General features: G+C 41.8%; 1 protein-coding gene across 14 annotated transcripts in view; it reads right to left on the bottom strand.

The window, feature by feature from the left end:
- Window positions 1–13,734, bottom strand: part of ank1a (ankyrin 1, erythrocytic a) — a 101,083-nt gene extending 87,349 nt beyond the window's left edge. For 10 of the 14 annotated variants that reach the window (XM_085179277.1, XM_085179279.1, XM_085179288.1 and 7 more), the window contains exons 1-2: window positions 13,560–13,733; window positions 12,806–13,306 (exon numbers count right to left, since the gene is read on the bottom strand). In XM_085179277.1, the coding sequence (XP_085035403.1) occupies window positions 12,806–12,931 (126 nt within the window). In that variant the 5' untranslated portion in view covers window positions 12,932–13,306; window positions 13,560–13,733. Of the gene's footprint in view, window positions 1–12,805; window positions 13,307–13,559 lie in introns of all 14 variants that reach the window. The other 4 variants (XM_085179280.1, XM_085179282.1, XM_085179285.1 and 1 more) reach the window with 2 other exon arrangements.
- Between the last annotated feature and the right edge of the window lie 7,291 nt (window positions 13,735–21,025).

The following is a 21,025-nucleotide window of genomic DNA, read 5'->3' as shown; positions in this document are numbered from 1 at the left end:
GGAGAGTCTTAATTGGCTTAACAAATGAACAAAAAAAACATTCCCCTGAATGCCCTTTGAGGGACGTTCGGAAAGCCTGGAGAATTATTGTTCAGTACGGCTTCGACAGATCACAAGAAAGTCTGGCTTCTTGGAACTGTAGTGGCTCAAGACTTTTGCACAGTACTGTCTCTGTAGGTATCTGTCTGTTGAACATGGGGTTTTGCACTATGTAAGTGAGTGCATGTTTGAGCAACTCTAAGTAAATATGTATCTGTGTAAGTGAATGCATGTTTGCATATATAAATTCTAAGCATGTACGCAGGTATGAATGCACATGTGGGACAGGTTGTTTGAAAGGAACGACTCAGTAAATGACTGTTGTCATTTACTAATAGAGAGGAAGACGTAGACCTATACAAGTTTATAGCTCTTCCCTTTCAAGTATAAAATTTGATTACATATACAATATCACCTTTTCCCCTAACAAATATGAATTATATTTTGTACTTTTAAATATTCTGAATAAACTTTATATATTAGGTTTATAGTAGAAGACTGAACTGTACAGCTGGCTCATTCGATTAAGTCATGAAATTGTCTTAGATTCATTTTGTCCATCAGCTTATGAGTGAATCATTTGATCTCTGAGGAGAACTGCTCCCATGGAAAGGCAGCTCTACACACACAGTTTTTATATTGTTTATCTAAAGCTCACGAGTTAAAGCGCTTACAGCAGTAACACCAGACTTTGTATACCCATCTTAACCATTACAAACATTTACCAAAGATGTCAGTCATATGTGTTCAGGAGATACAGACATGAGCTCCATGAGCTTTTTATTCCATGACTATCTGCCACACGCTCTACAATTGGAAAGGCACAAACCACAGCATCGCTATCTGCCGTACATCTGTCATTGATCTCTTTTTAAATTAAAAACAGGGGACTCGGGCACAACATTGATGAAAATTATATTTCGATCACACAGAATATACAACATGCTCACTCTTATACTTTCTCAAGCTTTTCACCAATATGTAGCAATTAAAGGTCTGTGCCTAAGGAAGTGCTGAGGCCAAATTCAAAGTGCTCTATGCTCTGATAAACATTTTCTCCATTACCACCACACTAACTGTCCTGCACTGCTTAAGGCTACACTATATTCTGCTTTAGTTAAGACTCTGTAAGGGAGGAAAGGGTGAAAAGAATAGTGGCTGCAGAAGTGAGGCAGTCTATGAGTAGACTAAGAAAGGAGCGGAAAAGGAGATGGGGACACGATGAATGTAGTGTCGTCTGTATCTAACTCCAGCCATCAATAAAAATTAGCAAGAGTTCTTTATGGATCTGTCGGGCTCTTTGCGTGCCGGTGAACAAACAAGATTTTCAGTGCTGCATGTAGTTGTAATGGCACTCTAATATGGATGTGTGGCTAAGAGCATGTAATGTTACTGTGCAGGCAACATTTAGAGGACTGCGTTTCTGTGTTTCTGACAGACATAATTAGATCCGTCACTGGGCCAGCTGTTGGCGTTCAGCAGGGTCAGGATCATGCCCACACACACACACACACACACACACTACCCCAGAGTAGCAGAGCGATCAAGAGAAGGCAGATCAAACTATCACTGAGAGCAGAAGTTTAGCTTTACTTTCCTTTTAAGGACTTTATTCACAAATAGCTTGAAAAGGATTCTTGAAAAAGACTCTTATGGATACGGGCATTTTTAAAATCATGATTTATTAAGAAGAAGTGAGCTGTAGAAGTGGGAATCCAGAAATTATCTGAGGAACACAAAGTGAATGAGATATCATCTTTTCTATCATGATTAGAAAGTCTCTACATTAACACTAGGTGGCAACGTCCAACTCCATTACAGAGCAGCCGGCACTGTGCTGACTAAGGGCTGGCTGACAGTAGATGTGTGTGTGTGTCTGTGCGCGCGCGCGCGTGTGTGTGCGTGTGTGTGTGTGTCTTGAGTCTACAAACATGTGTGCTCACATGTGATCAAGTACGAGGTGCTGCTGACCTTGTAAGGATGCTGCACACATGCAGATTCTCCTTCACCCTGAGCTGATACCAGTACAGTGTCCAAGGACTCACCGCCTTCCTCCTCAGCCCAAGCCGTAATTAACACAGTGTACTTTTGAGGATGGGTTAAAAGCAGCTTAAACAATATATCATATAAGATCTAAAGTTTTACAAATGTGTGTTGTGGGAGTCGACTATTCCCCGTCTACACACACCACACTTCCGTTTTCCTGCTGACAGAAAACACCAGGCTGTCGTTACAGTAAAAGTGACTCCATCCCTCCCTCCTTCCTCTCACTGTTGCTCACTTAATCTCCCTTGCTTCACTCTCTCTCTCTTTCTCTTAATGTGGATCTATAGAGTTTAGCGCAATCTCAGAAACTGAGAGAGAAGAGAGGGAGCTGTTAGGAATCGAATCCATGATCTTGCAGTGTTGCAAAATGCTGCAAGCAACTGTGGCAGAGAGCGGGGAAGAGGGTAGGGGTAGTGGTCTGCACTAAAAGGGGGGAAATGGTAATGGGATGGATGGAGGAATTTACTCTAGCAGGGACGAAGAAGAGAAAGGGGGTGGACACCTTGCTCTGCATTTACTCAAGAAAAATCTCTGGGGTCAGCCAATTAGAGGCCGGGTGACACCGCTATCCTCCCAGCTAGCCTGTAAATCCTGCGCCACAAGACAACCCACGTGCCTCTGTTCAATGAACACATGGCCTCATAAAGAGACACACGAGCAAGAAAACAATTAAACACATAGACATTAAAAAAAAAATAACAAAAATCAATTCTAAGTAAATAATGAAATCACACAAATATGCCAAATATGAATTCAAGTCAACATTTAATAGGACCACTACCATAGCTGCCCAAACCTGCCACGGTACTTTGGATGACTGTAATATGACTGTGACGTGTGTTTACATGAAAACAGTGCATTTGAACACTAGACAATGACAAGCAAATGTTATTTTAAGAATATTATACACATTTATAGGAAAATAATAAAATAATATCACATTTTTTCTACTAATCAGACTCTTCACTAAAGTCATTGTTAAAGTAGCCTTGGCAGCTATGACTGTTTTTCTTGGGAATGATCATACAAGCTTGCACTCTTCTGTTTCAAGTTTGCGTCATTCACCTTGAACTGCTCATGCTTGTAGGGGTTGAGCACTGGTGTCGGTGTACAGACATTTTTTAGTCTCTCAGGAAATGATGCTGGGCGTAAACCACTCCATGTGTTTTACTTGTGGTCATTGTATTTTTGAATATAAACCTTCACAGCTGTCTGACATAGCTACCTCTTCACAAAAAGATCGTCAATAAGGATTTATGTATATTTTTCCTTCTGTCCTCACTAGTCTCCTGACCCCGTTGCAGAAAAGCATCCCCACAACGCGATGCTGCCACTGCTGTGCTTGGAAGCAGGGATTGTATTGATGAAGTGATGTTTGGTGCCAGGTTTCCTCAACACACAGATGTCTGCAGGCTCCCAGCAGCGTGTCATGTGCCATTTTGTTAGCGATAGCGTCCTTTTGTCCACTCTACGTGCCCTGATGATTCTATAAGGGTCTCCCATCTCCACAAAGGTTATGCGCAGTTCATGACCCTTGGTTTTGGTTTCCTGTCTTGCCTGATTAATCAGTTTGGCTGGGCAGCAATAGAAAGACTGATGGTTCCTATTTATCTCTTATTTGCGAATAACAGAGGACTACCTTTCAATACAATCCTGTCTTCAATCTGTCACAGACAATCAACTGTGATTGTGACAGACTTCTTTCTTTCTTAACTATGTGCATTAAAATCAATTAGTTACAGGTGTCTGTAAATTACAGAAGTATCATAAAGACCATTAATAAAAATAGGATTATGATTATATGAGGATTATTTTCAATGAATAGGTGTATATAGGTGTAATAGGAGAAGGTATTTTAGCTTTGTCTGTTTTAAAATAAGTTTAAAAAAAGGATGGATGTTAAAATGACTGAATGCAGTGTGGATATATATATATATATATATCTAATTGGATACATTTATTTGTGTTTGCCAGCATTTTGATATGTAAACGTCAGAGGTTTCTGCACCATTTCACACCATTAACATGTGTTGTACTGACACCGTAACTCTACTGTGAGTGGCGATGATTAGAGCTAGTGCTTACCAAAGAAATATTCCCTTAGCAAAAAATGCATAAATATTTCATCACAAACGTTAACTTAGTTCTTTTAGAGTTTTTAATCACATGAAATAATCTTCCCTAGTAGATTGAGATGCTTAAGTGGAAGTGTAAACATCTGTTTACAATGCTTAAATGTTAACAGATGTTTTCAATTTTTTTTATCATCTCTGTGTCTTCCTCCTGTGTCTTTCTGCTTAATTTAAGTTACTCACAAGTCCGTGTTTCCTTATTTACTTCCTCTTTTAGTTTGAAGTTATTTGTTTCTTGCATTCCCCTTTATTTCCCATCTTGTCTCCTTGTAATGGATTGCAGTCACCTGTGTGATTACCCTCATCTGTGTCTCATTCCCCTGGATAGTACCACTTCCCTGATTACCCATTGTGTATAAATAGTCCCGTCTTTCCTCTCAGTCTTGTCAGAGTCTGTTTCCCCCTCCTCTGTGTTTTCCTGCATTACTCCAGCATTTCTGAGAATTTACCTTTGTTTTTTTGACTATTACATCAACCAAATAAACAACTTGCTTTCTGTTCATCCCGTCATCCCTCCTGAGTGTCTGCGTTTGTCTCTCACTCTACATATGAGATCATCCATATAAACATAGGAATTATAAAAGATAAAAGACTCAGCAAAGACAAAAAAGTACAGATGCTGCATGCCTAAGTAAGTCTGAATGAAGGTTATTATGGCTGTCACGTTTTGCTCTCAGATTGATCAGTGTCCATTCTCCTGTAGAGGAGAGCAAAACTGTGCATGCTGGGTTGGGTGAGAATTAAAGAGCAACAAATCAAAGTGACACCACTTTAACTCCAGGGGATTCAGATGAAGAGGGTTACGAATGGCTAAGCTTTTAATAACAGGTCCATGATGCTACAACACCGCAATGACACACGAGGATCAGATGACTCAAGAAATCTGCACTCCACTCAGTAAGATTTGTCATAAGGGAGCATACGGCGATACTCTGAGACACCAGCCAAGGCCTGGTCTTGTACCATCTTCATATCGAACTCCAAAAGAACACTTACTAAAAGAAAACCTTGAGCTCTTGTTGGGCTTTTTTACCATACTACATTTTATACCACCTGCAGGTTTAATCCAGTCAGAAAATTCAGAACTCAATCTTCTCCTGCTCATCTTATTAAATGAACCAGACATTCTCTATTGTCCGCACTCAGAGAACGGGAACAGAGAATTATAGCTGGGAAGCTATGCCGCTGTAATGACCTAGTGTACCTCTGTGTTTTGAATTGAATTATTTCTCTTCCCTCCGGTCGACAGAAAAAAACAAGAATCATCATATCAATTGGGCAAATAAGACACCATCCATCCAATCCAGAGGAAAAAGGTGCAGAGTCACCCTGGGGTCACCCACAGTCCTCTGATATTTCACTCCTTTTTTGCTTTCACTATCCTTTTCTCCGGCTCTAACCCTTGGCTATATTCCTTCAGTTTTATCACTCATCTTCACACCAAACATTCACAAACAGTCACAGACACATATGGTGCTTCCCCCACACACAAAGCAATTTGACATGTTTACCATAAACAGACAAACACACAACATCTTTTAGCTAAAGTCTAAAACCTGCATGCTTACAATGACAATCTAATGATGTTTATAACATTGGCCATGTTAGTTTGGTATTAAAGCATGCTAGCACTGCGAACAAGAGTAAGTTGCATACTTAACTGAAGTTTACACCCAAATAAGTTCCATCAGTATATATACTCTTAAATAAAAACTATAAACATCAGATTGCCACTAGAGAAAAAGTCAGTAATTACTGTCCTCATGTGAACATGAACTGCAAACTTCATTTACAAAACAGAAACTTCATTTACAGATATATAGGGTCAGGATCATGCCCACACACACACACACATACATATATATATATATATATGCATTACACATGGCTAGTTTTGTAAAACTCAAACATGGAGGACGAATAAAATCTTTTTCTACTCGACAAAGTAAAACAAATCAATATTGCAAATGATAGGCTGCACATTGCAGAGGCTCTCATACATCTCACTGTATGAGATGCTGCAGAGTCTGAGGATATAAAGGCAGGAATCCGAGTACCTGGACATGAAACCGCACTAAGCTCCCTATCCCACCCACTGTCCTTTCCTCTCTCCTCTCCCTCATCAGCAAGAAGGAGCTTAAAGGGAAAGAGCCTGGGTTGGGTAGCGGGAACTGAAAGCTTTCCCTTTTCCACAACAAGCTGTCCAGCAATGACTATCACATTCCTCTCCGATGGTATCACCTCATTCTTTCTCTCTCTGTCTTTCTCACTCTCGCTCTTATTTGGGAATGATGAGGATCCATTTCAATAACCCCGATTTCTCAATTCCTGTTTTAGGCAGTTACGTAACGGCTGCACTATCAGAATAACAATTGAGAGAAGAGATTAGCGCAATCGGCCAAGGAGGGTGATAGAGAGAAGATGGGGGGGGGGGGGGGGGGGGGGCTGAGAGGAAAATCTAAGGAAGCCCCTCTCAATATGACACATCACTTCATGTGCAGAGGGAGGATAAGCACACAGAGATGCTGCTGCTCGTAATTTTGGAGGTTTACACACACCTCTGTTGGAGACAAATGCTTTTCTGAAAGCACTGCAGTCCTACGTGTCAGCTCAGCTTCATTTACAATCATCAGCCAGGCAACACACCAATAAATGGTCTCTACCTCCCAGGCTTATGGTGATTATCAAAAACATGCATCAAGCTTTCGTTTCTTACAGCAGGTGCAGATGATTGTGTCATCCTTTTTTTTTTTTACCCAAATGAGAGAATGAATCACGGCAGTGAGGTTGAAGCTGGCAACACGGTGAGAAATCTTGATCCCTCGTCAACAATTTAAAAATATCCACGGGCTTTGGAGTTTGAGGGAAGCCGAACTCCTGCAGGGATGAGTGCCTGCTGGATGCTTGATGCTATTTTACTCGTGTTCACTCAATTATTTTTTTCTATTTTAACAAAGAATGGATGCCATCTTTTTTGTGTAGGGGAGCTTTCCTCTCTAATGAACCTGAAAGAGTGTGCTTGGGTATTTGCTTTAAGAGTCACTTAGTCTCTGCTAGGTCATAAATAAATTTCATCATGTTAAAGGGGGAGAAAGGGAGAAGCAGAAGGCATTACTTGGTGAATTGGCATCACGTGCCCCATTCCTGCTTTAATTAAAGGAAAGTAGGTTGCGGCTCCTGGCCTCCCTGCCCCAGCAATACTTGCTGTATAGCTGGACTCAGTCAGGCTCATTCCAAGGCTGCATCAACATGACTGAGTGCCTCAGACTTGGCCTGCTGAGTCATCTGTCTGAGGGGTTCCACAGGGCCACCCGGGCCGCAGACCCGCACACACACACACACACACACACACACACACACACACACACACACACACACACGTATTATACTGGATTATCACACATACAGACATGCCTGAAATTTGAGTTTCATGGTCTAATACAATGATACCATAAAGCAGTTCCCTGTCGCGACCGGTTGGGTATGAGAGGAGGAAGAAAGGACATAAGACTCGCTATCGAAGAGAGCCAGAGATTAATAAAAACTAATGATTAAATGCAGATTATTGGTATGTAAACACATGGTGAGGGAAAAGGGTGAGTGAAGAAGACACACTCAGTGCATCATGGGAATCCTCCAGCCTTTTACACTTATTGCAGTGTTATTATTGCAACTAAGGAAGGATTAAGGGTCACCTGATCCAGCCATAACTTTCAGCTTTGCCAAAAAGGAAGGTTTTAAACCTAATCTTGAAGTATTTAGACTCCAAACTGGGAGCTGGTTTCACAGAAGAGGGGCTTGAAGGCTGAAGGCTCTCCCTCCCATTCCGTTTTGGAATAAAACCAGCAGAGAAGAGCTCTATTGGGGTAGTACTAGGAGGTCTTTAAGATAAGAATGGGCCTGATTATTCAAGATCTTATATCTGAGGAGTAGGATTTTAAATTCGTTTCTGGATTTAAAATATTGGAGTATTTTTTTAAACTGCTCATCTCCTTAGCCTTCACAAACACTGGGCTAAAATGGCTTATTGATTAGAGAGGTCAGAGGAGGATGGCCATACTAATTGCAGGTGGAAGAAAAGTGACAGAATTACATCTACAGGAAAACACAACAAAAGTGAGTCACTAAATAACAGTTTTTGTGCTATCCTTAGTGTTTTATCGGGGTTTGATCCAGAACTCTTGTCTTTGCCTTGAGGTGGTAACCAGAGACTTCAGGTGGTTATTAAACACCAACTCTGGTTGTCCAACACTTTGACTGTCGGGTAGGAAAAAAGATACACAAAGTTTAGGATTAAGTGGAGCATTTGGGATACGTTCACAGTCACACAATCAGGTTCTTTTACTCTGGCTGCAGACTTTGATTTTCTAGCTTCAAACATCTGACATGAAAGCAATAAGTTGTCTGCTTCAGAATAAATACATTTCGGTTTATCACAATAACTTCACTTTGATCACAGCAGCTGTGGTAAAGGCACACAGGGATGATCAGCAAACAGGTGCTAGACCTGGTACTGATGGGTTTAGTTGCTTCTGCAGCACCTCTGCCTCTGCACGTCTGCCACACATAAACCTCATCAAGGGCTCTGCTTTCTCTTGAGGTGGGGAGGGTAAGAGATTATGGAGGTCAGACAGAGACAGGGCTGGAATGCTGATCTACTGCTGCCTTTTCTGTTTTACACAAAAATTGTAGCATGAACATGGGGCACCGAGGTAGCACTTTCAACACTGCAGTACTCCCAGGCAGCCATATTAGCTGCACAAGTGCTGCATTTTGAAGAACTCTACGCTGCAGAATTTTAGCCCTAGGACGGCCGATGAGCTGCTACAATAGAAATCTGCAACCAAAACAGTGTTAGACTATATACATGACAAAAAAGCCATACATTTTGACCACACCTTTTTACCCATGTCTGAGCAGCAGCACTGCAAGGTAAACGGATGATGGGTAAATCCTCAGCTCCTCTGGACTATGAGAGCTATAAAAGCCATATGTGAACACCGGTGATGTTGTTGGTGGGGCGAGTGTTTTTTCTTGTTTTATGTCAGAAATAAATACAACTTGGGGTTTTGAACTGTTGGTTTAAACAAGCCAGCGCATACTCTTGGCACCTTACTTGATCTATAAATGTCCAGTTAAGCAATGATAGCTTAGATATTTCTCTGATTTATAGAGATTTACAATCAGTGATGTGATAAACAGTTACTCCCAGTAAATGTTGATTTAGACATTAAGAAGCTGACTTCTGTTGTCATTTTTCTTTCCGTTCCTGGTATGCAAAGGTAAATTTTGAAGTTTTGATTTGACTTCTATGACAATAAACTAAATAAGTGAAGTGACTCATAATAACACAAATTAACAGTGCTTAAAGGCAACGAGGAACAAGGAAAATGTATTTCAATGCACACAGGGTTACAGCTCTAAAAATCATCCTGAATGGATCCAGTGGGTACATTAACCATTTGAGAATTAATAAGTGATCCCATAACATTGATAATTACTAAGCAAATCAACAAATTATCAGAAAGAGTCCAACTTCAATTTGCTTAGTTGATCTTTTTGTTAGGAAACTACAATTACAGTAGATGTTACATTTTTAATCTTCTCATAAATGCAAGAATACTTTATTATAATTAATATCAAAAGTGCAATATCAAAACTGATTCAATCTTTGAGCACTTGAGACTGTTTTTGATCAGGATGCTGTTAAAGCAGAGATACTAAAATGAAAAGATAAAAAGAAAATTGCATTTACAGGAAAAAGCTTTTACTCATCTGCTACTACAATTAAGCTGAAAATATTTTTTTTATGCAAGGGAAAATAAGGCTAATAACTATAAATGAATAAATAAAAGGTCGTTTTATCTTTAATACCCATTTAGATATACACTAAATTTCCAGTGTTTTTTTCCAGTGAACTTGGAGCAGTCCTTAAACTCTAGAAAAGTAAACAGCCCACACTAAATGCACTGTCTGGTGTCCAAGCAATGCAACAAACCACTATTTCATACTTCAGGGCCACTGTCACCAGTTCAGCCACTTCACATTAAAGCAGGTATAAATGTAGATACAAACGCACACATTGAATGAGGTGAAAAGAGGTGCTGACTGGGACAATGGGGCTTTGTTCACATCCTGACAATGCTCATTTTTCAAGAGGAGCAAACTCATCAATAAAAGTAATTTGAGGACAACATTATAAACTGCTCAGCAACAGACCAGTTCTGCATAATGCCACTACACTGAGAAGCCAGTTAAAAATGCACTTTCACCCTTTAATGATGAGGACAGATCATTGTGTCCTCACTGGGACACGGTGGGAACAATCATTAAGGTCAACGTACGTCAAACCACCCAAAACATCTCAAAATTAAACCAACACGGAAGATAAATATAATAGTTAGCAAATCAAGTTATGTTTTTAAAGACAAATAAATAAATGTTGCTAAAAACTGATGCAATTATACTCAGTAGACTCAAAATGTTCCCAAAGAGCAGTGAACACTGCCTCCCTTTCAGAGCTTTGTACTCCGTCTATTAAAGTAAAAAATACCCAAAGAACAATAAATGATCCTTTACACCATAAACTGAATCACTCCTTAATCAAAGAAGCTAAGAGTGATTTTTCATACAAACAAATGTTTGATTAAATTGCTCCCAAACTCTTGTTTAAAGGCAGCCGGAAAAATATGATGATCATTCATGAGTGTTAAATGTTCAGAAATAAAAAATGCAGTCCTGCCACAAAGAGTTGACCTTCTGTGCAAAGCAAGGATAGAAGCACTCCTGAGCCACCAAAAAAAAGAACAGGTGTTGGCTGTTTTCTTTGTGAGCTACGAAGTGGGATAAGGAATAACACTCACTGTATCACAGAGTGCAGAAACTGAAGAGGTAGCTACACGCATCAGAAAGGAAACAAAGGAAGATGAAGAGAGAAGAGAATTTCCCCAGTGTTAACATCTGTTCCAGAAACCAGGAATGCTATAAGCCGGTGTTTAAAAAAGGAAGAGAGATTGAGAGGGGAGGTGGAAAGGAGTGAGGAAGCTTATTTGAAAGACTTAAGCTGCATGGTTACGTAAGTGATATGGGATCCTCTGAAACTACACTCTTTCAGTCAAAGTTATTCTGCATTAGCACCGTCAGACATCTCGTCCATGTTTCGTCCAACGGTTAGAGCTGCAGGCTCTCTCTTCTTAAACCTCATCCTTCCAGACATGCATACGCTGCACTCACTCACACACATACACATACCAGACATGCACAAAGGCATCTGTGCACTGGCATTCACCCTCTGGTTGTAATGTCCGTGTGTAGCTATTAAGTACGAAGGCTGTGTAAATATACACATGTACCCCTGTGCTGTATCGGGTCTTGATGAGTTAAACAGGTGAAGAATGTGATGAAACTTTAACTCATTCCTTCGCATCAGTCACTGCAGGCTACGCGGTGCCGTGTGTGTCTGTGCAACGAGTCTGACTCTCCAACAAAAACAGTTAAATAGCGAGCCCCTGCTGACAGAAAACCACCCAGGTGTATCTGAGTCATACCACCTTCCATTCACCTAAAGCTCTCTCTGTTTTCCTCTGTGTCTTTTTCTCAAATACACCTAATAACCTTGTCACCCTACCTGTATAGAACACACAAAAAAAAGAAAGAAAAACCGGATCCGTATATCAGCCTTACAGTCCTGTCTTCCTTCTGTGGGAGAGTGGAAGCTGTACTGTGTTCTTGTCTCTACTGCATCAGCATCAGATTGGTTTACAGCCAGCCTGGCACAGAGCTGGCTCACAGGGCGGCTGGACTCGGTTACCGAGGACCAATTTGCCATCAATACACAATCTGCGGATGACTCATTTTCATTAATGAGTTTGAGCAAAAGGCGACAAGCAACCAGAGGCATAAAGTAGACTGGATGATATTTCTCTGCAGTCGGTGACTGGCGGGGCAAAGATTTATTGTTTACAACGAACCTTGCCAGCTCTGCCTGGTACTTCTCAGTCAGAAGCCTGCAGGTACTGCTCTGCAGTAATTACAGTGCCACACAGAGAAAATAATGGACAGAAAACAAGAACATGCTTTTGGAAAAACAGGCAGGTTATGGTCCTCATGGAAGATCAGCACTTTAGTCAGATTTTTGCTCACTAATACCTTACTGCAGTGTAAAAAAACAAAGAAAAAAGAAGAGACGGAGCACAAGACAGAAATGTGAAGAGGGACTGTCACACAGTGAGAGATAGAGTACTACTCTGCCTTATCAGACGGCTCAGACAGGACAGTCAATAAAGCAGGTATAAAGCAGTCCAGAGGAGTAGGAAAGCATGCAGTGTGTTATACCATTTCCCCGTGTCTGTATGCACAGGACATACATGTGTGCAGGGAGACTGTGTACACACAGTAGAAACACGCTCATCACCAGGTTTCCATGTGTGCCCCAGCACCCCTGACCATAGCATGACAGAAGAACAAGAAGAAGTGAGGGGGGCGTCTCAACCTTCCTGCCCCCTTCTCCAGGCTACACCTCCCCTCCTCACGCCAACCCCATTGCCCCACCCCACCCCTGACTACCCCACCTGTGAATATCCCAGTACCTTGCGCTTTTTATCCCGTGACCGACTCCTCTTTTTGACCCTCTCCTCCTCCTTCTCTTTGCGCTCCTGCTCTGCTAGAGCTTCTAAATCCTTGTTCTTACGAAGATGTTTGGCCGCTTGTGCCATGGCGTTGGTAGTCGGGGTCTCGGTGGCGTTGGCGTGTCCAGATCTTACAGCAGTGGTTTGCGGATCGACGGCACTGGCACTTTACCTGGCGTGGGCCAACACTAGCGCTGCCGCTGTGTGCTCCTCTATGGCCCTGCAAAGTGTGCGAGCGTGCTCACCCTCTGCCTCCTCCTCCTCTTCAGCAGTGCAGTCACACACACACAAACACACCGGCAGTCCTCATCCGTCTGCTGTGGGATGCTACTGCAGCGCAGCTCTCTTTCTCTCTCCCTCCCTCCCTCTCTCTCGCTCCTGCTTTGATGCTTGCACTCTCCTGCTCTCTCACTTCTTCCGTTCAATTCCTCTGCTCTCCTCCTTTCTGGTCTCCATTCGTTTCTGTGGAGAAGAAAAGGATAACAGCAAACAAACAGGTTTTCCTTCTTTTTCAGTTGTTTTCCTTCCCTACATCTCTCTTCTGTTCACTGCTTTAATGTATTGTGAAACTGCTTCGACCCACCCACCCTGACACACACACACACACACACACAGTAACATGCGCGCGTCAACAAAGATTAAAAAGGGATGAACTGACAGTCAGTTAAGAAATAGCTTGAGCCGCTTTAAATCAAAGTCAGCTCTTCCTCCTCACATTGCATTGATTTCGTTTCCTTTTCCAGCATTTAATTTCTCAGTATCTCCTGGTCCTGCTGCGTGTCCATCTGTGTAGGATCACCAGGTTGCACAGCGAACCCGTCATCCCCACAGCCAATCACACCATCACTCATAAACATACACACAGTCCACGAAACCAGAGAAAAGAAAAGAAAAAACTAAAAAACTAAAACATGCATGAGGGAAAAGCTGCCTCTTACTTGTTTACCTCTCTCTCCCCCTCTCTCTCTCTCTATGCTCCCTCCTCCCTCTCCACTGTTCAGGCGCTGCAGCAGACAGAATTGGTACCCAAGCAAGGATGTTGGTGCAGTATGCTTTTGTATATAAGAATGATGCTGGGAGCATTAAATGTCTAAATTCCCCATCATTGCTTGACTGGCTATTGTGAGTTCCTGATTCCCTCTCCTTGAATCTCCTTTCACAGTTTTGCATACAATAAAAGACAAAGGGCAGTATATTTACTGTAGTAAAAACAGCTTCTCATGTACACTGTGAGAGCGAGCATGGAGCTGGCACCTGTTTACTGATATTGCTCTCTCCCTCTTCCTCTCTTGGTTTCTCCTCTCCCTCTCTCTCTCCCCCTCATCTTTCCTCCACCCCACAAAACTGCTGACGCAGGCAGAAACGATCATTTAACATCTCTCTTTGCCCAGCTTGCTATACATCACACATACAGTTCACACTGATATTGTAGACACACAAACACAGCACACACATGCCACCACATGTGCTTCAGTGCCCCCCCCCCCCCCACAAACACACACAGGAGAGGGACAGCTGGTGAATGGCTGGGGTTTTTTTTGCATCTTAAATTTTGGCTTATTTTATTATCCGTCATTAGTTATTTCAAAACAAGTCATTACAAAACACATAAAACAGCCAAGATATCATTGCACACTTCTTTAATATATCATCACATAAAAAATTTCTATTTTTACATTTCTTAACAGCTTCTTATTTAAGGAGTGACTTGTATTAGAAGGAAATGTAATCTTCCATGAATTAAATAAATCATACACTGATTATCTTTGAAAATAACACCAATTTGTGAGGCATTTTGGCTGCCCCCAGCCCACATCTCTGCACTTGCTAAGATTTATCCATAACTATGTTTTTCTCTGCTCTCCAGCCATGGCTTTCCCTGATCTGATAGCAGCTTGCTCTCTCTCCACACTGCAGCATGCTAATGAATAGGAGTGGTGATATTCTCCTCTGTCTGCAATGCTACTAAACAAATCACTTGCTCGTGTGCCCTAGCTATGAAACAAACACAAACACCGACAGGCTGACAGCTTTGTGACAAGAGATCCATCACAATACTGAACCCCTGGGGAATGTGTCTGAATGAGTCACCAGCAGGACTGACTGCCCTGATAATAAGGAGGGTTTTTTTTTTTTTGCTTGGGCAGCCAGACTGGTATTGTTAACCACTTGTCGAGTGAATGGATGGGCAGTTTTACATTGGACTTCAACACACCTACTGTGACCAGTTATAGTTGCATTACCATTCACTGCAGTGCCTAGTCAAAACCTGTGGACAAGAGGGCATCCCATACCCATGAAATATGGAAAATCTTCCTGATTAACAAACAGTGTTTCATATTAGACAAAAGGTTCTGACAGAGTGCAGTTTCACAGGACACATGTAACTGCTTTATGCTGAAATCAGTAGAAACCGACAGCAAACAGATCAATCTAAATACACACGGCCTGCTTTAGAAAGTAAAATAAGGTACTTATGGTTATAAGATAATCAACCAATCACGGCAGGTTTATGATCTGAGGTTGCTTCAGCTAGTCAAAGGTACAGCAATGTTATGTGCAAAAAAATGGGGTCACCTGACTACCTGACTAATCAGAATGATCACGTTTTCTTCCCTGATTGCACGGGCATGTTCAAAGATGATGATGTCAGAATTCATTTGACTCAAATTGTGAAAGAGCGGTGCAGGGAGTGTCCAGACTTTAAACCCACTAAGAGTCTTTGGAAGAGTTCACGCAGCGGTCCAACTCTACATCATCAACACAAGATCTTGGTGACAGATTAATGCAACTCTGGATGGAAATAAATGCAGTAACATAGAATAAGCTCACTGAAACAATGCCAAACTGAATGCTGTCATCAAAGCTAAAGGCGACCCAGTGAAATATGAGAGTGTGAGACGTTTTTTTGGCTGGGAATTGCATTTTTCAACACAAATGATTTTGTGGTTTCAGCTGTATACAAAGACACTTTCGAGTTGACAAATATGATGAATATGGGTATAAGGTGCCGACTTTAAGGATTCTATGAAAAATATTACAATAATCACTAATTAATCGTAACCATTTATCCACATTTTCCTATTTTTGGATAATTGCACAATTCTTTTGAAAGTTGTTTCATGGCCAAATGGGAGCCATTTCTTAAATATCTCTTCATAAATTTAAAAAGGTCTGTAGTTGATTCAAAGTGTGGCATTTCCATTTGGAAGCTGTTGAACCCACAAATATGCAGCAAAAGAGCTCAAACAGGAGAGCTCATGGCCACACAAACACAAAAAAAACTGTCAGATAGGTGGGGCATTATGAGGGGCTGCATCAACAGTTCTGTACATTTTGGCGGAAGATTGACGGAACCTCTTCACAACATCTATCCAAGCGGTGGAACCTGTACTGGAATGTTAGGTAGAGAAAAATAAAGAAAAGGCTTGGATCTCTTTATTATTTGAACTACTAATACTACATCACTTTCACCAGTGTGATGTATGGGTATGTATTGTTTCCAATGGCGCTGGGTCACTGGTGTTTATTGATTATGTGACACAAGACAAAAGCAGTCAGATGGATTGTGAAGTGTACAGTCCTCGGATTCAGCCATATGCAGTAAAGTAATTGCATGGCACCTCACAGTGCAGATGGACAACGGCCCGAAGCATACTGCGACAGCACGCTGTGAGTTTTAAAGATAAAGAAGTGAATTATTAACAATGCTCAGGGTCTATTAGCTGGTATGACCCTACTTGTTTCACTTCGTGCATCAAAAACTCAATACAGAAACACCAAAAAAAACAAATAACTGAAGACAGGCAGGATTCTTAAGGGTTAAATCTAAAACTTTAAATAAACACTGTTATATAGTGTACAGTTAGATTTTAAAAAAATAGGGAACTGTGTAGAAAAATTTACTATAATTACTGATTAGTTATGCAGTATTTGTCATGGTCCTCGAGTCCTCCTATGCGTCTCCGCCATTTCTCTCTTTACCCTTTGTTTTCCTTGTCTCTCTCTCTGTATTTGTGCTTTCTGCTCTGTGTGTAGGTGTGTTGACCTACTTTACAGGGGTGGGATCCTCCTGGGATCTCCACCCTCTTCTGGACGCGCCTGTGCATCCCTATGACGCAGTGCTTCCGGCTCCAAAGGACCTGCCCCAGAAGAGCCTGGGACCCCAAACTTTGATTGACCATGGAGAATAACCGATGCAGCTCTGTTGTACCGATCTCTCCTCGCTAGAATGCCCGAGATGCAGGTGAGTGCCCCTAGTGACCCATTTAATTAACATGTATCTTTGTCGGCCAAAAAAGAGCCCCCGGCAGTGACAGTATGGATACTGGTGGGCAAAACTGAAAATAATTCATCCCTACTTGATTTGCTTGTCTTTGCTAAGCTCTCCTTCCAGTCTCTTTCACGCCCCCTGCAGGCTCTCATTAACTCCATGCTTGAGCAAAGGGGCTCTGGCTGCAGAACTCAGCCTCCCCCTCAAGCATTACCTGAACCTCTTCATGTTTCCTCCCTTCATGGCACCCGTCGCCCAGATATCAGTCATCGCATACTCCCTGTAAATCATCTTGTCTGGTAACCATAACGAACACATTCAGCTATACATTTCTGAAGCACCTAATAATCCACTCATCCTTGGACACCCATGGCTCAGCAAACATAACCCCCAAATTGCCTGGGAAAAGAATGCTATCATGGGATAGAGTCTGTCTTGTCAACAGTTTTGTCTCAAGTCTGCTTTTCCTCTAGGATCTACGGCCCCGCCAGAAAACTACCCGAGCTGCCTGACCTTTCTGTGGTGCCTTTGCTTACCATATCTTGCAGAGGTATTCCGCAAAGACCGTCTCTTCACCTCATCGGTTGTACAACTACGCCATAGATTTCTTTCCCAGGAACACCACTTCTAACAAGTAGGTTAGTCTTTTCAAACCTGAAGCTTCCAAACCTGAAGCTATGCATCACTAGCTCACTGGCATTATCCGTCCATCATCCTCTCTTCTAGGGGCAGGGCCTTCCGTTGAAGTAAAGGACAAGACTCTATGTACACTGATTTTTGAGGACTTGATGACATCACTGCTAAAAATAAATGCCCTTTGCCATTTCTCAACTCTCCCTTTGTGTTATTACAGGGAGCTACTGTGTTCAGCAAGTTGGATCTTCAGAATGTCTATCATCTGGTATGGATCCAAGAAGGCGATGAGTGGAAAATTCGGTCTAACACCCACTTAGGGCATTCCTGTATAGTTGGTTAACTTACCTGGCAGAGTGAGTCCCTGTTCCGGAACACCCAGCAGGATGAACCCTGGCAGCGGTCCTGCTAACTGGCTGATTATTCCTTGGGCTGAAAAGTTGTTAGTTCTCCTGTTAGACTTTTTTGACCACTACCCACACCTGGATGTCTCTGGCCTCATAGCTCCCTGATCTTCATCATTGGCCTTCCACCAGCTGCAGGTAACACAGTCATTTTAAACACTGTAGAACGATTCTCTAAAGCAGCACACTTCATTACCCTTCCCAAGCTTCTGTTTGGAGACAGCCCAACTCATCACAGACCACATGTTTCGGCTTCATGGGATCCTGGTGATAGTTTCTGATCGGGGTCCATAGTTTACTTCTCACATGTGGAAGGAGTTCTGCTGTTCGCTCGGAGCCTGTCACTGTCATGGTCCTCCTGGATGAACCTGCAGATCGTCTGGCAATCAGCTGTCTGCCATTTAAGCTGGGGTCTGACCTTCAGTTTTTACCTGAGCGTTATCTAACTGCGGTAGTCTTCACCTCACCTCTCCATAAGTCTGTTTCATTTTGGTCACTGGAGATTTCTGTGTTTCTTCCTGTGACTAGGACGGCCCAGCAGATTTCTGAGTATTTGTTGCTCGGTGGCGTTAGGAGATTCTGTTCGGGAGACTCAGAGGAATGGGATTCATAGAACCTTCCTTCTACGGCAAGTCATATTTTATGATCTTTGCCACATAGCCATGGAATTTTGAAATGCTCGAACCATTTTTCCTGAGTGTATATAGAAGGCAGGCAAAGGTGGTTAAAATAACTGAGGAACATGAGAATGTGACACCAAGCAACTGTTTCACAAAAACAATCAAACTTTAGGATACCAGCTGTAATGCCATGCTCTACAAACATGATGGACCACTTCCAAACGTGCACGAATGTAAGTCATATTTTTTTGTTAATATGCTCTGTATTAATATGCCTGAAGAGTGTAAAAACACAAGAATAAGGCTTTTTTTGAAAAGGCATTTTTTGTGTTTCTGAGTGCACCCAGTGAATAAGGACTGCCCCCAGGGGTGGTCCTGCCTAAGACACAAAGGGACAGGTTGTGTGGACCTAGGGATAGAAAGAAACACACAGCTACTGCCCAAGCTCCCTTCAGTGTGACGGCCAGCACCCGCCAGCACATTACCCGCTCCACTGCTCCTCTAAAAACAGTGTACGGGACCCGGCAGAGGCACATAAACACAAACTCACTACAGTGAAAAGAGACAGAAGAGAGAGCCTATTCAACACATGGAAGCATACTGTATCTAACCTTGCTATGCAACGCAGGAAGTCAGTCAAGTATTTTGGACATGTGACATGTCTGAACTTAAAACTTGACCCCTAATTATTTGCTGGAAGCAGGTGAAACTATACGGCAGGTCAAAAGGTACAATTAAAAAGTGAGAAGACAGTCCTCAGACTGAGCTTTCTTCCCACTCATGCTTCAGAGACACGGCGTTACACTAATTTCTACAGTGATGCTACAGGTGAAACTCTTGGGACAAAATTCTAATTTCCTGCTCTAATTTAGTCTCTCTCAACTGGGACAAGTCACAGAGCCGTTTTTCAAACAAAGGCTTCGTCAGATCAAACATGGCAGCAATGACAGGAAAGCTAATAATGTTGTTTATTGCTTTGCATCAGTCATATTCAGGGTCATTGATAGCAACAGCAGCTCATGTACAGATACAGCTAACTGTGCTGCTGGTTTTCAATATGCTGCTCATGTTGAATCCACCTCAACAGTTCTAATACGGAGAGTCTCCAGTGTGTTTGCTGGCATCGGTCCACAGCCTACAGTGAGAAACAGTATTCTGCGAGCCTGTGCCATCCTCTGCACCATCAACTGTGGAGTTATTTTAGCAGCAGCGTTAGTCACTTTCAGCCAAAATAAGATGAGGAGATGAACCAAACAGCTGCTGTGCTTGTGCTAAAACAATATGGGTGAATACTGAGGACCATTATGTGATTTCAAGCAGATCAAAGGATCATAATGCTGTCCTTTTAGCCATGTGAAACAGCTTACGGCTGGTAGTGAATTGAAAAGGCAACATATATAGAAGTTAAACAGCACCCTCTATTGATGAGTAGGTAGGACTGCAGTAGACAAAGATGTAAGACCCTGGTACAAACCTGCTGTGCATCTTTTTATCATGAGGGGGATTTAAAAACAACATACTTTAATATAATAACATTTAAAAGAATGAATTTGACTGAAATTTTAAAGAAACAAAAGTGGAAGCACTGCTGAGGCAGAGATATCAAGTATGGCAGAAATGGGAGTAATCCATAAAACTACACCACGGCTCATAGTGCCCCCCGTAGGAGACTTTTACAATAGTGTGAGGAAGCTCAACACTGCACTGCAGTACACAGACAAGTCTGAGCCACAACATGGGACTGCATGGGTCAGCACTGCACTGATGGGAGAAGACATCTTTCAGATATAATCACAAGACCAAATGAGCAGGTTGAATTTAATTCTAAATGTAATAACAATGATAAAAAAAAAAATGCTTTACAGTTTGAATAAAAGGAACACATTAAAGCAAAGCCAGTTTATTTATATAGCACCTTTCAAACACTTGCTTTACAAGATAAAATTAAAACCAAAAATAAATGAGGTAATAAAGGCAGAAATAATACGAGTAGTAGTAACAGCAACAACAATAAAAAGAACAAAAATAAAAAATATTATTATATTTCTCGGTACAGCTATCTGTTTAGTTTAAACCGCTTGTGAATCAAGCTGTTTTTAGCTTCTTTTTTAAAAAAGTAGTTGAGTTGTTGTAGAGGTGGTTCCAGCTGTGGGCAGCATAGCAGCTAAATGCCTTATTACCCTGTTTAGTTTCAGATCTGTGCACTGCTACATGACCTTAACGTCCTACTGGGTCTGTATCCATTAAACAT

The sequence above is a fragment of the Neolamprologus multifasciatus genome, chromosome 12, assembly GCF_963576455.1.
Source record: "Neolamprologus multifasciatus chromosome 12, fNeoMul1.2, whole genome shotgun sequence".
Taxonomy (NCBI): Eukaryota; Metazoa; Chordata; class Actinopteri; order Cichliformes; family Cichlidae; genus Neolamprologus; species Neolamprologus multifasciatus.
This window is presented reverse-complemented; position numbering and strand designations above follow the sequence as displayed.